General features: G+C 43.1%; 1 protein-coding gene across 14 annotated transcripts in view; it reads right to left on the bottom strand.

The window, feature by feature from the left end:
• Positions 1 to 19,807, bottom strand: part of TENM4 (teneurin transmembrane protein 4) — a 972,743-nt gene that overhangs the window by 178,621 nt on the left and 774,315 nt on the right. For 13 of the 14 annotated variants that reach the window (XM_074335694.1, XM_074335699.1, XM_019726370.2 and 10 more), the window contains 3 exons: positions 13,845 to 14,015; positions 6,650 to 6,864; positions 4,881 to 5,091 (listed from right to left, as the gene is read on the bottom strand). In XM_074335694.1, the coding sequence (XP_074191795.1) occupies positions 4,881 to 5,091; positions 6,650 to 6,864; positions 13,845 to 14,015 (597 nt within the window). The remainder of the gene's footprint in view (positions 1 to 4,880; positions 5,092 to 6,649; positions 6,865 to 13,844; positions 14,016 to 19,807) is intronic. The other variant, XM_074335702.1, reaches the window with a different exon arrangement.

The raw sequence follows: 19,807 nt of genomic DNA, 5'->3' as shown, positions 1-19,807 counted from the left end.
AGCAAGAGAAAAGCAGTTAGTTACCTACAAGGGAGCCCCCATAAGACTGTCAGCTGATTTCTCAACAGAAACTTTGCAGGCAAGAAGGGAGTGGCAGGAAATATTTCAAGTGATGAAAAGCAATGACATACAACCAAGTTTGCTCTACCCAGCAAGGCTGTCATTTAGAATTGAAGGACAGATAGGAGCTTCCCAGGCAAGAAAAAGCTGAAGGAGTTCATCACCACCAAACCCGTGTTACAAGGACTCTTACAGGGACTTCTTTAAGATGGGAGAGGAATTAAGGATGAGTGAAAGGCAAAAGGATTAAGAAGTACAAATTGGTTGTTACACAGTAGTCATGGGGATGTAGGGATGTAAGGAATATAGTCAGTAATATTGTAATAACTAGGTATGGTGCCAGATAGGTACTAGATCTATCAGGATGATGAATGGGGTTGGGGTTAGGGTGGAAAAGGTGAGGGCATTAAGAAATATAAATTGATAGTTAATACAGTGTGGGGAATATAATCAACAATGTTGTAAAGATCACGTAGGGTGCCAGATGGGCACTGGACTTATCAGGGGGATCACGTCATAGACTCTGTAGATGCCTGACCACTGTGCTGTACACCTGAAGCTGAAGTAGAATAATATTGAATGTCAACTATAAATACATAGGTATATATAGTCACAGGATGTGGAGTACAACACAGGGAAGATAGTCAATGGTATTGTAACACTATATAAGATGTCAGAGTAGTAGCTTGGGGGGTGGGTTATCCCTTTATGAGGGGTTTAAATGTCTAACTATTATGTTGCTTTGTACACCTGAAACTAATAAAAAAGTTGAGATCAAAGCACATATTGTCTAAGGTTCTTGTGAGGATTAAATTACATCCAGAAAAGAGCTAAGCATGGTTGTCCAGTGGGCGCTCTCTAAATGTTTGTTGAATGAATGAATAGGTGGAAAACAGAAGTATAATACGGGGTTTGTTCCTGGGAAGGAGGCAGATGGCCAAAGAAGGAAGATCATAAGCTTTGGAGTCAGACAGATATAAAGTCAAGTTCTAGCTTTTCTTTTACTATTTCTGGACCTCAATTTCTTCATCTGCAATAGGGAGTGATAATAAAAATAAGAATAATCGCCTCATGGAGTTACTGCAAGGCTTAAAGAATGTACTTACAAGCCCTTTGTAAATTGCAATGGTAAATTACATTTTGGCGACTGGTATACAGTGGAGCCAGGACCAGAAACAACATTGCCTTCAAATTCTGGATCTCCATACGTGGGGAAAAGACAGTTCTTTCTGGAAAGAGCTGCCAGATTTTGTTCTAAAACTTGCTTGGTTTTAGTGGTGTATGTGTGTATGTGCGTGTGCAAGTGTGTGTGAGTGTGTGTGTGTGTGTGTGTGTAAAGGCATCTAATTCAGAGGAAGCTCTGTCAATATCAGGTCTCTATGTGCATATATTTGTATATACAGTTTGTAAAGTGCTTTTAGATTTTTTTTCAAGGCAAAAGATAAACTCATTTAATTTGAAATCATCAGCTGGATTGCATTAAATGGAGGGAAAAACAAAAATGTACACCATCTAGCCATTTGTTAAATTAAACACAATTATTTCTCCTGTTACTTAATTACAAACAGACGTAAATACTCTGGATTCTGACATCTCAGATCTTCTTAAATTGTAGCCTGTATTTCAACATGTAACGAAGGGAGGGTCATATTCCAATCTGCGTGTTGAGCAAACCTGAGAGTTACAATTGTATATTGGGACCATAATGACTTCACTAAAACAAGACCTAAACTTTTAATTAACCTGCCAAGACAAATTACAACTCAGAGCTCACAGGTAACAACCACAGACAGCTGAGACTCAATGCCAGGGACTCTTGGGGAGAGTCGGATTAATAGCAACATCGGAACTGGTCTGTTTTTGTATTAAAGAAAAAAACGTATTCATGAAACAATCATTGTAGCTTGAAGGAAGACAGACAAGTCAGAAAGGCAGCAAGAGCAAGGTGGAAGGAGAAAGAGATGGGAGAGGGCATTAACAACTTCCATTTCTGGAGTGCACAGCGCCCAAAGCTTGTACCCAGCACCTTGCTCTCTCTAGTCTTCCCAACGGGGATTGCAAAGTACTATTACTATTTCATTTTCCAGACAGGGAAAATGAGGCCCAGAGAGGTAACGTGACTGGCTGAGGTCACAGAGCTAACATGGAACAGAAAGAGAAGGATGGAATGGCATGAAGTGCTCATAAGGCTTTTGTTTTCAAAACTGAGTGGACAGACCACCAGGATTCCCTGGGCTCTACATCCGGCCTTACTGTGTCATCATTCCTGGGGAAAAGGCCCAGGAATGGAGATTTTAAACTAGCTTCCCAGGTGATTCCTTTGGACCACATTTGACACTACTCATAAGATACGATAACCTGTTGCTACTCAAAAAATGTGGCCCACACCTGAGCAGTCACCAGGTGCTGGTTAGAAATGCTGAACCTAAGGACAGCAGCCAGGCCTGCTGAAGCAGAATCTGCATTTTAATAAGACACCAAGTGCTTCTTAACTCTGAGAAGCACAGGGTAGCCCACCTGCTTTAAAAGATACTATAGGGTAAAGGGAGGTGAAGACAGATCTCATCATTTAGGTGAGAACAGGAGAACCAGGGGGAAAAGCAAGACCATCGCCTTAATTATGACAAAGGCAGGTTAGCAGGCTCTGACAAGCCAAGAGTTGGCAAAGGTACCTGACTGTACCTACATTTTATTTCTCTAAGTTGTACATCTAATTAAAAGTCATTTTCTTTGGGGGTTTGTATTAATATCCTTTCATATTTATGCTCGGTTATTACAAATAAAGAATCCTGATTAGTTCTGAGCAAGCATGATGTCCTGTGCTACTTGGGGAACCACACCGAAGAGAAATCAGGCTGAGACCATGAAGCTGTAACTCAGGCACCACTAATGATGTGATAATCATGTCCCTCAATTGGAGCTGCCATGTCCAGAAAGAGAAAAGAAACAGGGTCTGGAGTCTGGCAAACCCCACAAAGTGACAGCCTAATTGGCGGTGAGGACCAGCCCTGGCTCTCCAGTGACAGGGAAGGAGGCTGCACCGTTAGCCTTGAGGTCACAGTAACTACCGAGCTGCAGCCTCAAAGTCCAGAATCTCGAGAAACCAAGAGCTGGAAAATTTAAGTAATTTGTGCGGGGTCAAATCATAGGTTAGTGGTAGAGATTCCCAACTGAGCATACTTTCCGCTCTACCTCAAAAGTCGGCGTTCAGGGAGAAAACCACAGCCTGCAACTGCCAGGACTGCAGCTGCTGACAGCCCTTTCAATGGGGGTTGAGCGAGGAAAGGCCGTGCTCATGCTCATTCCCTTATTAACCGAGTGACACTGCACACGGGGGGCTGGCTGGATGTTGGGGAGGCGGAGGAGACAAAGTCAAAGTCCCTGTCCTTCGAGCACTCGGAGACCAGCAGCTGGGACACACCCTTCCACTAGGACAGCGCAGAAGAGCACTTCCTACTCAGAGCTCATGCAGCCTGACAGCCCCACCTCCATCACTTTGCCAAGAGGGTAGAATATGGAGACTGCAGTTACAGCAGAAGCTTATAAATCATGCCCCGTTCTTCATGGAAAGGTATGTTCTGCCTCAACAGTAAGGGCAAGATTGCAAATAAGGGGAAAATGGCCAGAAAATAACTACTGCTGTTTAGAAGGAAAAAAAAAAAAAAAAGAACCAGGGACTTGCAAGCATGTTAGGGGTCGAGGACCAGATTCAGAGGTTTTTATTCAACTCCGTTTTTCATGCCAGAGGGACAGACTCCCAGCCAAGGATGAAGGCAGCATTTTGAGGTGAGCTCTGTAACCACATGTAACTTTTTGTGAAGCAGAAGCCCCATTCCCAAGCATTCCGATGAATGACATTTTGTTGTTCTGTAGTGTTTTATTTTCCTTAGGAGATTTTATCTCCAGCCTATGTCTTAGTGCTTCCCATGTAAACTCAGAAAAAATTGTTTTCTGAACTACTGGCCACTAAGTCCTACAGCATATGGTGGCGATCTCAGGAGGAGACAACGTCTGAGACACGTGTGGGCAAAGAAGAGACATTCCTTAGAACAGGATGCCAGGCTCCCGGGACCCCCATACACTAGTGAGATGGCCAAGGGCTCAGCCTGAACTGAGAGCTGCAGCCCCTCCCACTGCGAGGGACAGGGACGGGGTTACACACTCATGTAAAACATCAGGACAGCTCTGTTCTCAACAAAACCCCATTCTGACGGATGGCATTGTTCATCCAGCCCTTGGCACTGCCATTCGCACTCTCTGTCCAAGCCTTTATCTTGTTTTCTCATCTGCCAGAGCTTGTTGGCTCCAAAAGCAAAACAAAAACAAACAAACAATAACAACAACAAAAAACCCCCACAGAAATGCAAATAACAAATCAGGGAGTTGAAGCAAGGGAGACTATAAACTACATAAAGGTGTCAGAGAAGTGACAAGAAAAGAGGCGTTGCCTCCGTGTGGGGCTGGTCATCCAGGGTTCCTGTCTCTTTGTCAGTTTCACCCCTTGGTCTTTAAACGTAGCTGCTGGTCCACACATGATGCCTCAGACAACACAAGGAAGGCAGTGGGCACCCGCCTTGGGCTCAGGCCCTGGGAAGCCAGATGGCCCTTCAGTCCCTCACATCACTCCTTTCCCATGTTTCCCTACATCTCATTCCCATTTCGTGTCCAGCAAACCTGGTGAGGTTTGCAGAGTGCAAGTGGCCTCTACAATGCTGAGCTAGACACTTTCCCCTGTCAGTGTCAGCCTCCAGCACCCCCAAGCACCTTCTCATGCAAAGAGACAATATCCCACAGACCCCAGAGGGGCGCAGGTTGCTTACCAATGGCAGTGGTGAGAAAAGAAACCACTTCCGACTCCTTCCCGTCATTGTAAAAAGCCAGGTGCCAGATGCCTGAATCCAAATACTGGATGAAGCCGGTCTCGTGGCTAGAGGGGGGGACGACGCCCCGAGACTGGCGCTGGGGACCCTCCAGGCTCCGTGCCTCCTGGGTCAGGAGCCTCCTGCCATCCAGCAGCTCCACAAAGTCAAACTGAAGGACAAAGAGAGTGTAATCAGCAGTGGACCTGCTTCACCACAATGCTGGCTTCTTTCTTCAGGCTTTCCCTGGCAAGGACCCAAGGAAACAACCTGAGACGGCCGAAGAGGCTAAAGCCCCAGGAAGGCGGATTGACCAACTCCAAGCCCTCCCCAGACCCTATTTCTTGGAACAGTCTCTGTGAATGCAGCATAATTAGTGACTCTTTTTTGGTCTCCAGTGGTGGGGACATGATCAGAAACCCAGCCCCTGAACGACTCCTGAACTCTCACTCTGTGCGAGGAATGGCGGGAATCCCAGGGGTTGAGGATTAGGACTGGAGCCCTGGATAGGCCTTCCATGTCAGTCAAGCACAAATGAAAAGCTGATTTTTATCTATCTTCCTTTTGTCAATGATCCTTTCTAAGCACTCCAGTTGCAGGAGCAGGTTTAGGGGAACTAAACTGGATTAGCTCAAAACTCTTTCGATAGATGCTGTGTCAAACACAATTGCCAGTTGATGAGCTTGCCAGTGTGAGACTCCCGAATTAACAACAGGTAGGTGGTTAAGTTCTGCTGGTAGACTAGCAAGCAAATCAAGCATGCACCCATCTGTCTATCTATCATCTATCTATCTATCTATCTATCTATCTATCTATCTATCTATCTATCTATCTACCTGTCTATCATCTTTTAGAAAACCAAGATAGATATACTTGTATTTATTCTATCCCAACGTAAAAATGTCTGGAAGCATGAAGTGTAGGACCAGCACTGCAGTTCTATAAAGAAATCAGGGGCCCAGGCTCTATTTTGTTGTGACTCCATCCTGAGCAAATGTGTCTATTTAGCTTTTACCTAAAATTCTTAAATAACTACTGGGGCTAGGAAGACTGCATTTGGCCTGGGAATGTCTGCTGGGTGCCTATGACGTATGTTACTCCAATCCCGGAGCTGGGAAGACCTTACAAAAGTTTGTTCTTTACCTCTCATGACTGGTAATATGTCAATCATCCTGGAGGAGTTTTTTAAGTGTTTCTGGTGCACATGTGTCTGAGTAAATGTGAAACTCTGAAGGAGAGGAAGAATGTAAGAGACACGGGAAGTAACATTTATTCTAAGTCAGGTCCTGCACTAGCTGCTTTATAAATGTTATTCTTAATTCTTCTCAACAGCCCTGAAAAGTGGGCATCGTTATCACCATGTGATAGATTAGGAAACTTGCTCTGGGAGGGTAAGAAATGGTCTGAGGTTTCATAGCTCATAATGAGAAGACTCAAACTCAGGTCTGTCTGACTCCAAAGTACATACTTCTTTTCTCTAGATTACATTTCCTGGATGATTTAACTTAGGAGACTGGGTGATAGCAGAAAGGCTATTGAGAGATTTCTTAGAATTCTCTCCTCTTAAGAAGTCCCAGGAATATAACCCCACTCATCCGAAAGGTAGGGTCTGGAGAGAGGGCAAGTGGATGAATGGGCTGTAAGGATAAGCATCCAAGTTTAAGCATTAGGCACCTTCACTTTGGGTAGGCGCCCCTGGAGATCAGCAGGGCATGTAGGGTTCCGGTTACCTGTGTATGTGAAGGAGGAAGGCCTTTCCTGCCATAAATGCCAACCAGAGCCGCCTTTCCCAGAGACACATTGAACTTCAGATGCACCGGATGGTCTATGAACACCTGAGATCTCCAGAAAGTACCAGGAGGAATCTTCTGGGAAGCCCGTCTCCCCACGTCGATTTCTCCAGAGTCTATAAAACTGTCTTCTGGAAAGAAACTACTTGGCTTGCCTACCAAGACACAGGGGAGGGAAGACATAAACATGATGGTTAGCCACCAGCGAAACAAGGGCTCAGAGCATCCAAATCAGCAGGGCTCTCCTCTCCCTCACACCGCTCTCTACAATGGTCTGCTGCCAGCCTCCAACCCCCACGACTCCCTACTGAAGAGTAAGAACGTCCAGAACTTATTTTTTTTTCCAGTGATCCTCAAATTGTTGTGCTAAAAATATGCATTCTTCCAAAGCAGTATGGGTGCTCCCCAAGGGCCATCTGTTTACTGCATAATTCCACAGCTTGTTAAGACATATTTTGATCCTAAAAATAATCATTTGTGGTCACAAGAGAATAACTCGTGTGTGTGTGTGTGTGTGTGTGTGTGTGTGTGTGTGTGTCTGTGTGTGCGCGTGTGAAAAAGCATGCATGCTAAAAGAGGAAGGATCGAGGAAACAAGGTATTGTTACTAAATTTCTAACTTAGAATGGTTCCCCCTCCAGCAGTGGGAAGCATGACCCGAGCGGAGTAAGGTATTTTACAAGTTTACTAGTTTACTTATGTATAATTGGAAGTCAAATTCTGAGGCTGACATATGTGGATGAGGGTTTGTGTTGGGAAGAGGGGTAGGTTTGGGAGGATGAGGAAGATGGTACTGATGAAGGAAGGAAAAATGCTTCTTTGTCTAGGATGGAGGTCTTTGAATATTTGTGTGCTCAGAGTGGGTAAAGTTGAGGGACTTTCTCAAGTTCAGGCGTAAAGCCTATGATCCTGGCCCCCAACCCTGTACGCTGCCGATGGGGTGGTCAGGGGTAAGGTCTCTTGACCATTTCTGTCACCAATCAGGAGAGTGACCGCTATCTGGGGGCACCTCCCCCAGTACCAGGAAGGAAGGCTGCTTATCAAACTTCCTCTATTTAGTAATTAAACACACTCACATGTGAAAAATATATACCATAACTTCCTGCCAGACATGGGCCTTTTGAGGAGGAGGGAGAGAGAGAGAGAGAGAGAGAGAGAGAGAGAGAGAGAGAGAGACCCTGCTGTTAGAAGACCATTGTAGGACGATGACAAGCCATAATCAAGTCAACAGACTACATCTTATTTGTCATTAGAAAGCACCCCCTGGGTGTCCCAGTTCCAAATCTGTTGTGTTGCTAGAGATGTGAGGAGAGACACTTTCGAGAACAAGAATCCATTTGTAAAGAAAACACGTTTATGGGAACTTTTTATAAAAAGCACTTGGGGAATAAGAAATTAAAATGTCTTTTTTTCCTAGCTTTGTAAGATTCCTTACAAAGCACATTTAATGATGAAATGGAGCTTGGCAGGGCATTGTTGTAGTCATAAAATATTTTACTGTTTTAAATAATAAAATTCAATTTAAATGTTAAACTTCTCCATATGTTATCATTCTCTTATAAACTCTGAGGCAGAAACATCAGGTTTTTAGCTTCAAACCATTAAATGTTATTTTAATTAAAAATATGCCAACAAAAAAAAAGTTAAAATGCACGCTCTCAATAAAAGTACTGCGAGTATTCTGTCATTAGCATGGGAAAGAGCTTGCATCTAATTCTTTTATGCACAGAATGTGCCCCAGACTTTTACCTCGGAAATGCAGACACAAACTACTACACTGTGGTTCACAGTTCCGGGGACAGAAGCCAAATTTACAAAGCGTTAAGATGGAAGAGAATTACTTTCACGTTCCTCCTTATCTGATTTTTGGGTCCCCAATACCACAATCCTTTTAGAGTCCAGATAGAAAATAGTATACGCTTCAGCTTCCAATTCTGCTCAGGAAGCAGAGCTCTGAAGGAGTAGGAAACAAAAGCAGGATGAGTTCTGAGCTTTTTGCTCCCAGAAACTGCCTAGAAATAAGCCTAGGACTGCTAATTTCAGGGACTCATTTCCTTTGTGACTGCTAGGTGGGAGTCAGAGCTGGAGAGATTTGAGAACGGTCTGCCTTCAAATAAGCCCTATGTCTGAGAATAAATAACAAAAACTTCACCCGCACTTTGGCACGCTGTTGGAAAACCATGCACAGTTCATTTTCCCCTTCAGTGAGCATGTTTTCAGGAGACACCTATTGTATTGGCTTCGTTCTATAGCCTCACAGGTGGGGGCCAAGCCCAGAGACTCTCTCGGAGGTCTGCAGCCCCCCTGAGGCATGCATACATTGGCTTCTAACCCAGAGGAGGGGCAGAAGGGGAATATTCTTTTCTAGCGCTCTAATATTTCACCTAAGCAGCCCAAAATGGGAGAACAAATTGTCTTTGGTGTGTATACAATGAAATAAAAATAGTAAATTCTGGTCTGGGGCACACCCCTCACCAGGACTTTGACTTCTTGGCCTGAGGCTGTGAGGGCCATGCTGGAGCTTTGATTCCAAAGTGAGCTTTGTACCAGGTGCCATCCTGTCCAGTGTACAGGCAATGTTTGCGAGGGGAAAGAGGATCCCCACCTGGGAATGTCACCTCTATTCCTCTCCTCCAGTCCCCAGGGGTCCTCACACGAGTCTAACCACAGGGATGAGATGGGGGGCTTTTGAGGGGAAAGAGCGACAGCCCACCGAGTACCTTGACCTGGTGGCAAAGAGGCGTGAGACTGGCTGGGCTAAGGGCTGTTCAGACTGAAACCACTCCCATCCTTTCCTGCCTTTTAAAAACCCCACTGCCGTCCTCTTTCCAGATCCAATAGCCTAAGATTCTTTCCTCCCAATTGTTAGCACCAAGCTGTGAGCTCTAGGACAGAAAATACCCCACGGCATAGCCAGACTGACCAATGGGAGAGTCATGAGAGAGGGTAGAGGCAAATGGAGGAGAAAAGTCATGTGTATCAAATTCTTTTTATCCCTGTGTACATTCTGGAAAATAATAATAATAATAATTATTATTATTATTATAGTAGTAGTAGTAGTAATAGAAGGTAGAGGTCGTAGTTTTAGCTACCATTTATCAAACTCCAACTACATGGTGGGCACCTTCACCTGTATTGGGTCAGTTAATTCTCACAGTATTAAAATATATACACTGAGGTTCAGGACGCTTAAGAAACCATTTAGAGATGAAGCCATTTGGGGTTCCCTTTTATTAGAAGATGGCTTCTTAAGAGCATTAAACTAACAAATGATTAATTAAAACTCTTCAAAGCCATTCTCCATGGTGGCAGAGTGTGCTGTCCTTTTTGAGGAGCAAGAATCCAATTTAATTCAGAGCCCCAGCAGGCTATCAAGGCTAGACCAGGCAGATCCAAGACCCACTGAAGAACTTCCTGGCATCCTGGGGTAAAAGAAGTTGGCCACTTTTATGAAGTTGGAACCCACAAACAGGCCTCAATGTTGATGGCTGACAGTCAGCATCTTAACACGTTCGTAAGAATGACACTATTCAACCAGTGGGTGCCTCCAGAGGTTTAACAAACAGTACAAAGAGTGTAACTCAGAATTAGGGACAACCAACGGAATGACCAGGTTTCACAAGGCAGATTCTACTGGTAATGGTCCTTTCTTTGTAAACATAACAAATTCAGGCTTCCTATATCAAAGCTGTGCAAATAATCATGCCTATAAAAGAAATTTCTCAACAAATTTCTGAATTGATTGGATAGCTCAGTCAAATACGAGAGATTTGGAGGAAATGAAATTCCATGCACTGCCCAATCATAGTCTTTTCTTTGCTGAACTGAGATCTATCAATATAGGTTCTAAATTCCTAATTCAGCTAACATTCTCCCCCTCCTTCCGCCTTTTTGGTTCTTTTCAATGCAATAACTTTTACAAAAAAAATCCTTTAGTTTCCTTAGCAACTGTTTGAAATTTATTTGGTTATCAAAATAAGCTGTTTCATTTTGGAGAGTCCAGCTGAGCCTGCATGCAGCAATTTGCATGGTTCAAACTGATGGGCAATTTTGATTTCATTGCAGAAAGAATATGCTATCCATAGCCCACCAATTCAACCATCAGAAATGCTTGTTTATTCAATGCTTCCCGCCCCCCGCCCCCACCCCCGTCTCCATTAATGCATAACATAAGTTCTTGTGGCTTTACTTTGAAAAGCTGCTGTATTTGGTTTCTGTCCTATGATAACCCTGAAATGGTTACAGCCACTTTGAAAACATAGTGCAAATAGCAGTTTGATATTGTTCTCAAAGATGTGGTGAACATTCAACATACTAATTCACCGTGTGTTTCAATGTATTATTAAACAATATATATCCTTTAAAAAATATTTAAAAATGCCCTGAACCTTTGTAAGATCTTTGAGAGGGAAATGTTAACTGGTCTGGGTTTCCAAGAGTCTAATAACTGATACAGAATGGCTTGTGATTTGAGTGAACAAGAAGAAAGGAACTAACATTTGTTGAGTGCCTCTTCACCACTGGTTTGTTAAAAGATAGGTGTTATTATCCTTGTTCTACAGATGAGGAAACTAAGGCCAAGGAGATGGAGTAACTGGCATGAGTCAATAGGCTGACATATGGCAGGGCCAGGATTCAAACCCTGGGCTGTCTTATCCTTTTTCTATCACAGCCATTGCTTCCGCCATCACTGGAACAGGTTCTCCAATCTCAATTCTGGAATCAGCTCTCCTCTTTGATACCCTCAGAAAGGACAGGAAATATGCACTCCTGTCAGGGTTAGAGACAAGTTTTGAGATGTGTCTAAGGAACTAGATTGTTAAGATCACCATTAAAAACATAAACTGAGTAGGCACTGGTCTGACCAGGGCAAAAGAAATGAAAAACCATGTGGTCTCACATAAACTACAGAAAGCTTTGTCCTTTGTTTTTCCAGACGGATGTATTTTTTTGTCGCAGTAATTTCTTTTGATGCTGACCACTTTCCAGCACTGCATTGCATTGTAGGGGTTTTTTATACAGGATTTCCATTTGCATTAGTAATGACAGATAATCCCTTTAAGCAAAAATACTCCAATTAAAGTAAACCAATAAGCTGGTGCAATTTTATTTTGTCTCTTATCTGTACCTCCTGTTCTTTGTCTAAACAACCCACAAACTAATTTCATTAGAGTGAGAGATTTCAGATAGATTCAACTCCTGTTTAAAGAATGTTTGATAGAGATCATGGAAGGGAGAAAATACATTTTGCTAAATGAGACGCTGTAGCAATGGTTTGAGGATTAAGCATATCTTGAATCTGTGTTTGTACATGCTGATCTAAAGACAGTCTTCATTTTACGGTATTCACCTAGGGCATCCAACAGTATAAACGGGCTTGGGTATCACAATCCAACAGGCAAGACCATGGACAGGGCCAATTTGAAAAAACTTCTGAAGAGCCATGTGGTTAGTCACATAATTCTATTACTAATTTCTTATACAGTACTTGCAAATTAGAATGGACCTTGGAGATAATCTAGCTCAATAACCTCCTTCGAAAGAGGAGGAAAACGAAGCCCAGTAGGGACTATTCAAGGGATTTGCTGAAGGTGACATCACAGGTCAGTGTGGCAGCAGCTGGACTTGAATTTGGAGCTCTTGACTCCTAACCAGAGCTCTTCCCACGGTACTAGGCATGATCCCTCATATCCTAATAAGGGGCAACAAAAGTGTAAATTATTCAATGTTTTAAGACTTAAAATCTTTGTAAAGGAGAAGATGGGCTCTGCCCCTCAAATAGTAGGCAGGGGTTCTGATTTGGCTCTGTAGCAGTAAATGCCCCCAGTTCACTTCCCTTAAAGATGACCACAGGTAAAGAGTTGATTTTGGCCTTCGGCTCATCATTTCTGCGGTCTTGAAGAGATACTCCAATCAGCATATGTAACCCTATTAACCAAACTGATGCCTGGAAAGTAAATTCTTGAAAGGACAGGGAAGCTCAGAAGCCATGACCTCTCAAAGTTAACTGAGAGGAGAGGAAAGAAGTGTAAGCAGCGACGGTTGGAGGCAGCTATGACCACTCTGCTCACTGAGGGATGGCCACACTGCCCAGAATGCCCACCAGACTGGCCTGTAAGCTCAGACATCTTTCCTGACACCAATTTTTATGAGTTTGTGGCTGACAGTGAAAGAATTTGTATTGATGGCATGTTAGAAAGACCCCTAAGAAAGTCAGAACATGGGTCTATGGATGTCCGATTTAAGAAGGCCAAACGCCGAACATCACCACCATGTCCATCACTGATAGAGAAATAAATTTGTGTCTCATTGGACAATGGGGTTTCTCATCCACATGTCCTTCAGGATCTTGTCACCACAGCATTAGTCAGGTAGGACAACTTATGGAGACAGCAAGAGCCCTGTAATCACACAGACCAAGGCTCAAATGCCAAACTCCATTATTCACTGGTGGGTGACTCTGGCCAAGTCACTTAACTAATGTGATCCTGAGTTTTTGCAACTAAAATGGTTATAAATAATTATACTTACGTCACAGAATCTCTGTGAGGATTAAATGTGAAATGTTCTTGTCAAAAATCTTTGAAACAAACACACTGTATAAACACTAATGATTACTGCTATTGCAGATGAGGAAACTGGGACTCAGGACAATTAAGTGACTTGCTCAAGGTCCCATGGCTGGTAAATGCTAGAACACGTGAACCAGTGTTTCCAATAAACCACAAGGGTCCAAGGATATTTCAATCACAACACTCTATCTACCCACCTCCCCACACCCCACGCCCAGAGGTGCCCATTTGCCCCAGGAGGTTGCCCCAGAAGAGCTCTTCTTGATCCCACACAATCAAAGATGCCATCCTAGCAGCGTGAAAGCCTATAATGCTTCCCTGGAGGCATGAGATGGGAGACCACTGAGCACCGTTCGCCCTGCCCAAGCCCTGCTATGAGCTCACAGTGACAAGGAATTGCAATGAAGACACAGGTGGATTGGCAGCCGGCGTGGAGTGCAGAGGGATGGAGCAAGCGCCAGGGCATGGAGCTGTGAGTCAGGCACATGACGCGCATAATGGAGTTCTCCTTGGTTCAAAGGCAGACACAGAGGACTCACGACACGGACAACACAGCAACCCTACCTTCTGTGGCTCCTTTGCCTTTCCTGTCAGGGATCTCTAACCCAGTGCCCCCTGAGGGATACAGGGAGACGTCCGTTGGCACAGGCCAACTGCTGGCTGTGTCCTCCGTGATCTCATACATCTGCCCCTCCATCGGCTGCAGGTGCCAGTTTAGGCCAAACAGGTGCATGGCTGTGGTGAGCAATGAGAAAAGTCATCTTTTTCTGCTGGAGGAGGAAATGGAACTCCCAAGCCATAGGGGAGGGTAGGCAGGGTGGGGAACACAGGAATTCAGGTCAGTTCAGTTCAATGAATGGCCCCTGAAGAGAGATCTCTTGCACTGCCAAGCCCTACAAAGGGAACTGGGGGCACACAGATGGTCGAGGCATGGCCCCTGCCCTCGAGGGCTCACAGTCTGGTGGACCTTGGAAAGGGCAGGGATGGGGGAGTTTCAGGAGGTCTAGAACTTTTGCTTCACTCCAGGGGGAAAACTGCAATTTGTAACACCAAGGGTTAATTTCCTTAATAAAAATATAACTCCTACAAATAATAAGCAAAGTCCAACAACCCAGTGGGAAAATAGGCATAGAATCTGAACAGACAATTTACAGAATATGAACTACAATTGACTCGCAATTATATGAAAAGACTCTTGACATCACTCATAATGGGAGAAACGGGAATTAGACTTTGAAATATTATTTTTCACATATGGTTTGGCAAAGATAAAAAAGGTTGAAAATATATACAGTATTGGCAGAGACTAGGAAATAGGCACTCTCATACTTGGCTTGTGTGAGCATAAACTGGTACGAACCCTATGGAGGGCAATTTGACAAAAGCTGTCCAGTTTAAAATACACAAACCCTTTACCCTGGTACCGTGTTTCCCAGAAAATAAGACCTAGCCAGACAATTAGCTCTAATGTGTCTTTTGGAGCAAAAATTAATATAACTATATTACATTATATTATATTATATTATATTATAATATATTATATTATATTATTATACCTGGTATTGTACATTATATTATATTATGTTATATTATATTATATTACATTATATTATAGCCAGTCTTATAGTAAAATAAGACCAGGTCTTATATTAATTTTTGCTCCAAAAGTCGTATTAGAGCTGATTGTCCGGCTAGGTCTTATTTTTGGGGAAACATGGTACTTAGAGGTTCCAGTTCTAGAAATTTCTCCTCCAGGTATAGTCTCCAGATACTCACACACATACCAAATTATGTACATACACGTTACTATTCAGGTTACTTACAGCATTTATTTGTAATAGCAAAATACTGGAAACCAGTCCATCACTATGGAGCTAGATAAGTGATAGTTACACAGTATACTACGCAACCAAAGAATGAGGAAGCTCTTTGTATGTATTTTCCTGGAAGTCAAATTATAACATGGACAACAGTGTATTTAATACTAGCCTTGGGTAAAAAAAAAAAAAAAGAAACCCTGCATATGTATAAAATATTTCTGAAAGACATTAATAACAGTGGGTGTGTCTTTTGAAGGAAAGAGATGTCAAGGGTCGGTGATATAAGAGGTTTGCTTTTCATTGCATATCCGTTGTACATTTTGGTGTATTGTGTGCATGTATTTCTGTTTTAAAAATACTTTTTCAAGGCAGTGACTGCTCAATAGTCTTGTGCAACAATCTAGAAGGGACCATAAGATGCCAAAGAATGGACACTGTCCCTTGAGATACACAGTGTTGGATAAAGCCAGGAAGCCTGTTTCCACAAAGGTTTGTGATCTGGTATAAATATCTGCTTAAATCCCATGTTAGGATTCAAGACTTGGGCCTTGTCAATGGTCCTTCTGGGATGCCTCCCCCAACCCCCCACGTGCAGAGTGAAGCCCTCCAGGGCCTGGACTCCCACAGCATCTCGCCTTTGTTTCACTGATGAACATTTTCTAAAATCGCACTCTATGCCAGATCTACAGCCACTTCTGAAGAGCCAGAAGTGAATCAGACGGCCCGTTTCAATGAGCTCCTGGTCACGTGGGGAAGACAGACAAGCAACGAAGTCTATTCAGAAGGACTAGAATGCCCGGTGTTGTGGTGGAGAGGGGCACAGGTAACTGGCCCAGGAACACAGGGAAGGACCTACAGAGCTCTGAAGGCCTATCGTGATTATGTTTACTGAGGACCGAGTGTGCCCGGCAGTGCACAGGGTAACGTGTATACATTCCATCTAATGCTTATGTCCACTCTACAGACTCCATTATAGACGTGCACATTAAAGCTCAGAAGGTTAATTAAAATTATGATAATTATAAAACTATGATTTACTGAATGCTTACCACGTGCCAAGCATTGTGCTAAGAGCAGTAAATGCTATATTTACTTGAATTTTCACAACTATCCTAAAAGGCATTAATAAATCCCATTTCACAGATGAAGACACTAAGACACAAGGACATCAATTAACACACAGAAGGTTAAGTGGCTAACCAGCAGCAGAATCTAGACTAGACTCCCAAACTGTTCAAATCCTGAAATCATACGCTACCAGTCTTCCTGTTTGGAAAGCCCAGGCTCTCTCCATTTCGTCACGCTGTCCCTGCTTAGCTCTACCTCGCAGGACAGGCGAGCATTATAAAGATACCAAGAAGCCTTAGCCTAAGGCGTTCATGCCTTTTTAGGCAGCAGCATAGGATCCTGTGAGGTAGACAGATGTTGTGTTACTTGGTCCCAGTGTGAGGACGGGTTCACTCATGGCGCTCTTGAGGAGCTGTGTGATTGACTGCATTCTGGGCACAAAAACCTTTGTAGAGGAGATGGGAACATTGCACACCTCCTGACTTCTAGTCCGAACCCAAGCCATCCAGGGAATACACACGAGTTTGATTTAACCAGGAGGCGTACTCTGGTAACAGAAACAAATCTGACCCTGTGCTTTCTCCTTGGTGATTGTGGTGCAGGCGAAAAAGTGTGCTGGACCAAAGGTAAGAAAACCACTTTTGAATCCCAATGGCCAATTCCTAACTACAGTATTCTCATCTGAGAAATGGGGACTCAAATATTTCAAAGGATAGTTGTATCCTATGAGATAATATATGGCAAAGTGCTTTGCAAGCCATACATATGCGTGATTACTATATTCTATAACCATCTTATTTGTACCATTGATAATAATGATAAAATAGTAGCTGACATTTACTGAGCACTTTTTAGGTATCAGGCACTACATGACGTGCTTTATACTGCTTTTGCCTCTCTCTGTGCAGTTGTCAATAATAACACAAGTTAACTTGCCTGGAAGAAGTGAATACTCTGCTTTTTCCAAGGCTGAATTAGCTTACATTTCTGCTTATCGCCTTACTGGTTTTAATCTGTATCTCGGCAAATCCAAAGGCAATGGAGAAATTGTCTGAAGTATGGACAACTTAGATATATGCAGTTAAATGTGCGGCACCTCTTTCCCCATTCGAATCAATGATCTTATCTCAATGTGCAAAAGTGCTGTCTTGGTAAAAGGTGATGAGAATTAACTAATTCCAGAACGAACAGAACTCGCACCATTTTGTGAAGAGAAACACTTTTATTGTCAAAGCTTTCTCTTAGGTTTAACAAGATCCAAAGCAAGCCCTTGCTTAAAAAAAATACGCTGAGGGGGAAGAAAAACCAGAGGAAAAGTGTTATAGGTGAGAATGATCAGAGGGTCGGTGCACCGGGGAAGGTGAGTAGGGCAGGGCAGCCCAGAGCTGTGGGACACGCTGCCCGCCAAAACCCTGGAGGTGCGTGTTGGCACGCGTTCCTTGTGGCCTTGACCCGGCCATCACAGACAGGCCCACACAGCCGCGAGGCTGTCTCATCTCTGGGACCCATGGAAGAGGTGTTTCCTGAAACCATCTGGGAAAGCAAAGTTCTGGATACAGCTCAAACTTGGACCCTCTCAGACGACTCAGTCATCGAGAACTAATTCGGGAGGAGGCTGGTGAATAGGGAAGCGAGCACAGAGTCCCCAAGACTGGACTGAGGACCAGCTAGCTGGAAGGTAAGAGTCAGAGTAGAGTGGGAGGGTATAAAATCAGGGATGTGAAGCTCCAGTGTCATCCTAAAGCCCAAATAAGAGGGACCCTTAATTGGTGATCCAGGGTCTTAAATGTAAGTCATGCTAGGGGCCCCTCTACTCTTTTACTGAATTGCGTGGTAGGCGTTAATTGCATGGTTCTGGGTTATGGGGGAGAGGGAGTGAGGGTAGGAGAGACAGTAAGCTCTGCTCTCCTCTTCCCAAAGGACACAACACACTCTCAGGCAGAGATTGTCCAAGAAATACATAAGCTCACGCTACCACTCTTCTTTATCCTTGACAATAGTCAAAATAATAACAGCAACACAGAACTCGGTATCATTTGAGTGTACATGACACGCCAAATGCTTTATTTTCATTATTCAATGTAATCCCCACATAAAAACAGGTTAAAAAAAACCCATTACTGGGGAATGTATACAGTAGAATTGGAATAGAAAGGGAGCTACAGTGATATACTCTGACATACTCAGAGAGGTAAAGTACGTTACTTAACACCACAGAGCTGGTATAAGTTTGAGGCAAATTTCAGAGTCAGGAGCCTGCGTTCCAAATGATTTGGAAATAACAGCCGTGGATCAAAAAAAAAAAAAAAAAAAAAAGCTAAGAAATATAATTGGTCCTCTCCAGTCTGCTTTAGGGATGGACCAGGCCACGGAAACAATATTAAATAATCACCATCATATTCCCTGTTTCTGGAGGAATTAACAGTAACCACCTGACACCAAGGTACATTTTCACAGTATTAGCTAAATTACACCTTGCGATTTGTATTTATAACTGTGCAAAACTCTCCTCAAGTACACTAAAAGTGACATAAATAAGAAACTTGATTCTGGTTTTCCATTTAAACTAGTTTGTAATTCAGTGAAAAGGTGAAAAGATGCTAAAGAGTTCAGAGAAAGGCTGTGGAAAGGTAGTGGGTTCATAAGATCACCCACACTGAAATGTTAATGATTTCTGAAAGCCAAGAGCTGGAGTAGGGAAGTTCCCTATTCCCTCAGCTCTGGGTTGATCTGATCCCAGAGCTGACATTTTCCAGTCACCTTTTCCTGCCCAGCAAGACATGAGAGATGGCTGAGAAAGTGAAAGCTCCATCTTGACATTTTTAAGGAAAATACTCAATAGATGTTCAGACATTGAGGCCTCCCCCCAGCACCTGACCAGCAGGAGGCAATTAACTAAGCTATTATGCAGGCATCACCAGTGTAAGTATAGATTTCTCCTGCTACAAGGCATGTTTCCCTTCCGAAAAACAAATGCATGACCCCACTTGCATCTGTAAATTAGCAGCTCCAGGTTGTGACTAGAGATGGTTATAACCACAACAAAGGGTTGATTCCAGTGGCATTTTGGGTTTCAAAAGGCAGTGGGAATGAAAGCAGCTACATGGCTGCTCACTGTTCTGTTTTATATTAGTGCTCAGTTTTGTTTTGTTTTAATAGTATCATTTCTGTAAAATATAAGTCGCTGGATTCTTTGACTTATGGCCTTCTAATGGGGAAAACAAAAAGACAAAACAACAACACGACAGAGTTTCATTCTCTGGCTTTTAATCCTGGTTTTGCTACAAAGCCACAACATTCAAAAGTTTCTAACCAAGAAGTTGTACACACAGATGTACACTGCAGTGTAATAGTGAACAAAAAAAGAAAAAAAAATGGAAGCAACCTAGATGTCTAAAAATAGGGAATGACTTAGCTAAAATATGATACAGGTACTGGATGGAATACAAGGTAATCATTATTAAAAATAACCATGACAACCAGGAATGAGGGCAAATGCTTTCAATATAATGTTAAGGGGGGAAAAAGGCAGGATACCAAATTGCATGATTTTGCTGACTGCATCTGTATAAAACCAGATATGCATATGAAAAACAAATCTGGAATGACATGTAAAAATGACATCAGGCTTTGAATTAC

This window comes from Rhinolophus sinicus, linkage group LG06 (assembly GCF_036562045.2).
Source record: "Rhinolophus sinicus isolate RSC01 linkage group LG06, ASM3656204v1, whole genome shotgun sequence".
Lineage (NCBI taxonomy): Eukaryota > Metazoa > Chordata > Mammalia > Chiroptera > Rhinolophidae > Rhinolophus > Rhinolophus sinicus.
The sequence above is the reverse complement of the archived record's forward strand: the minus strand, read 5'-3'. Positions and strand labels throughout refer to the sequence as shown.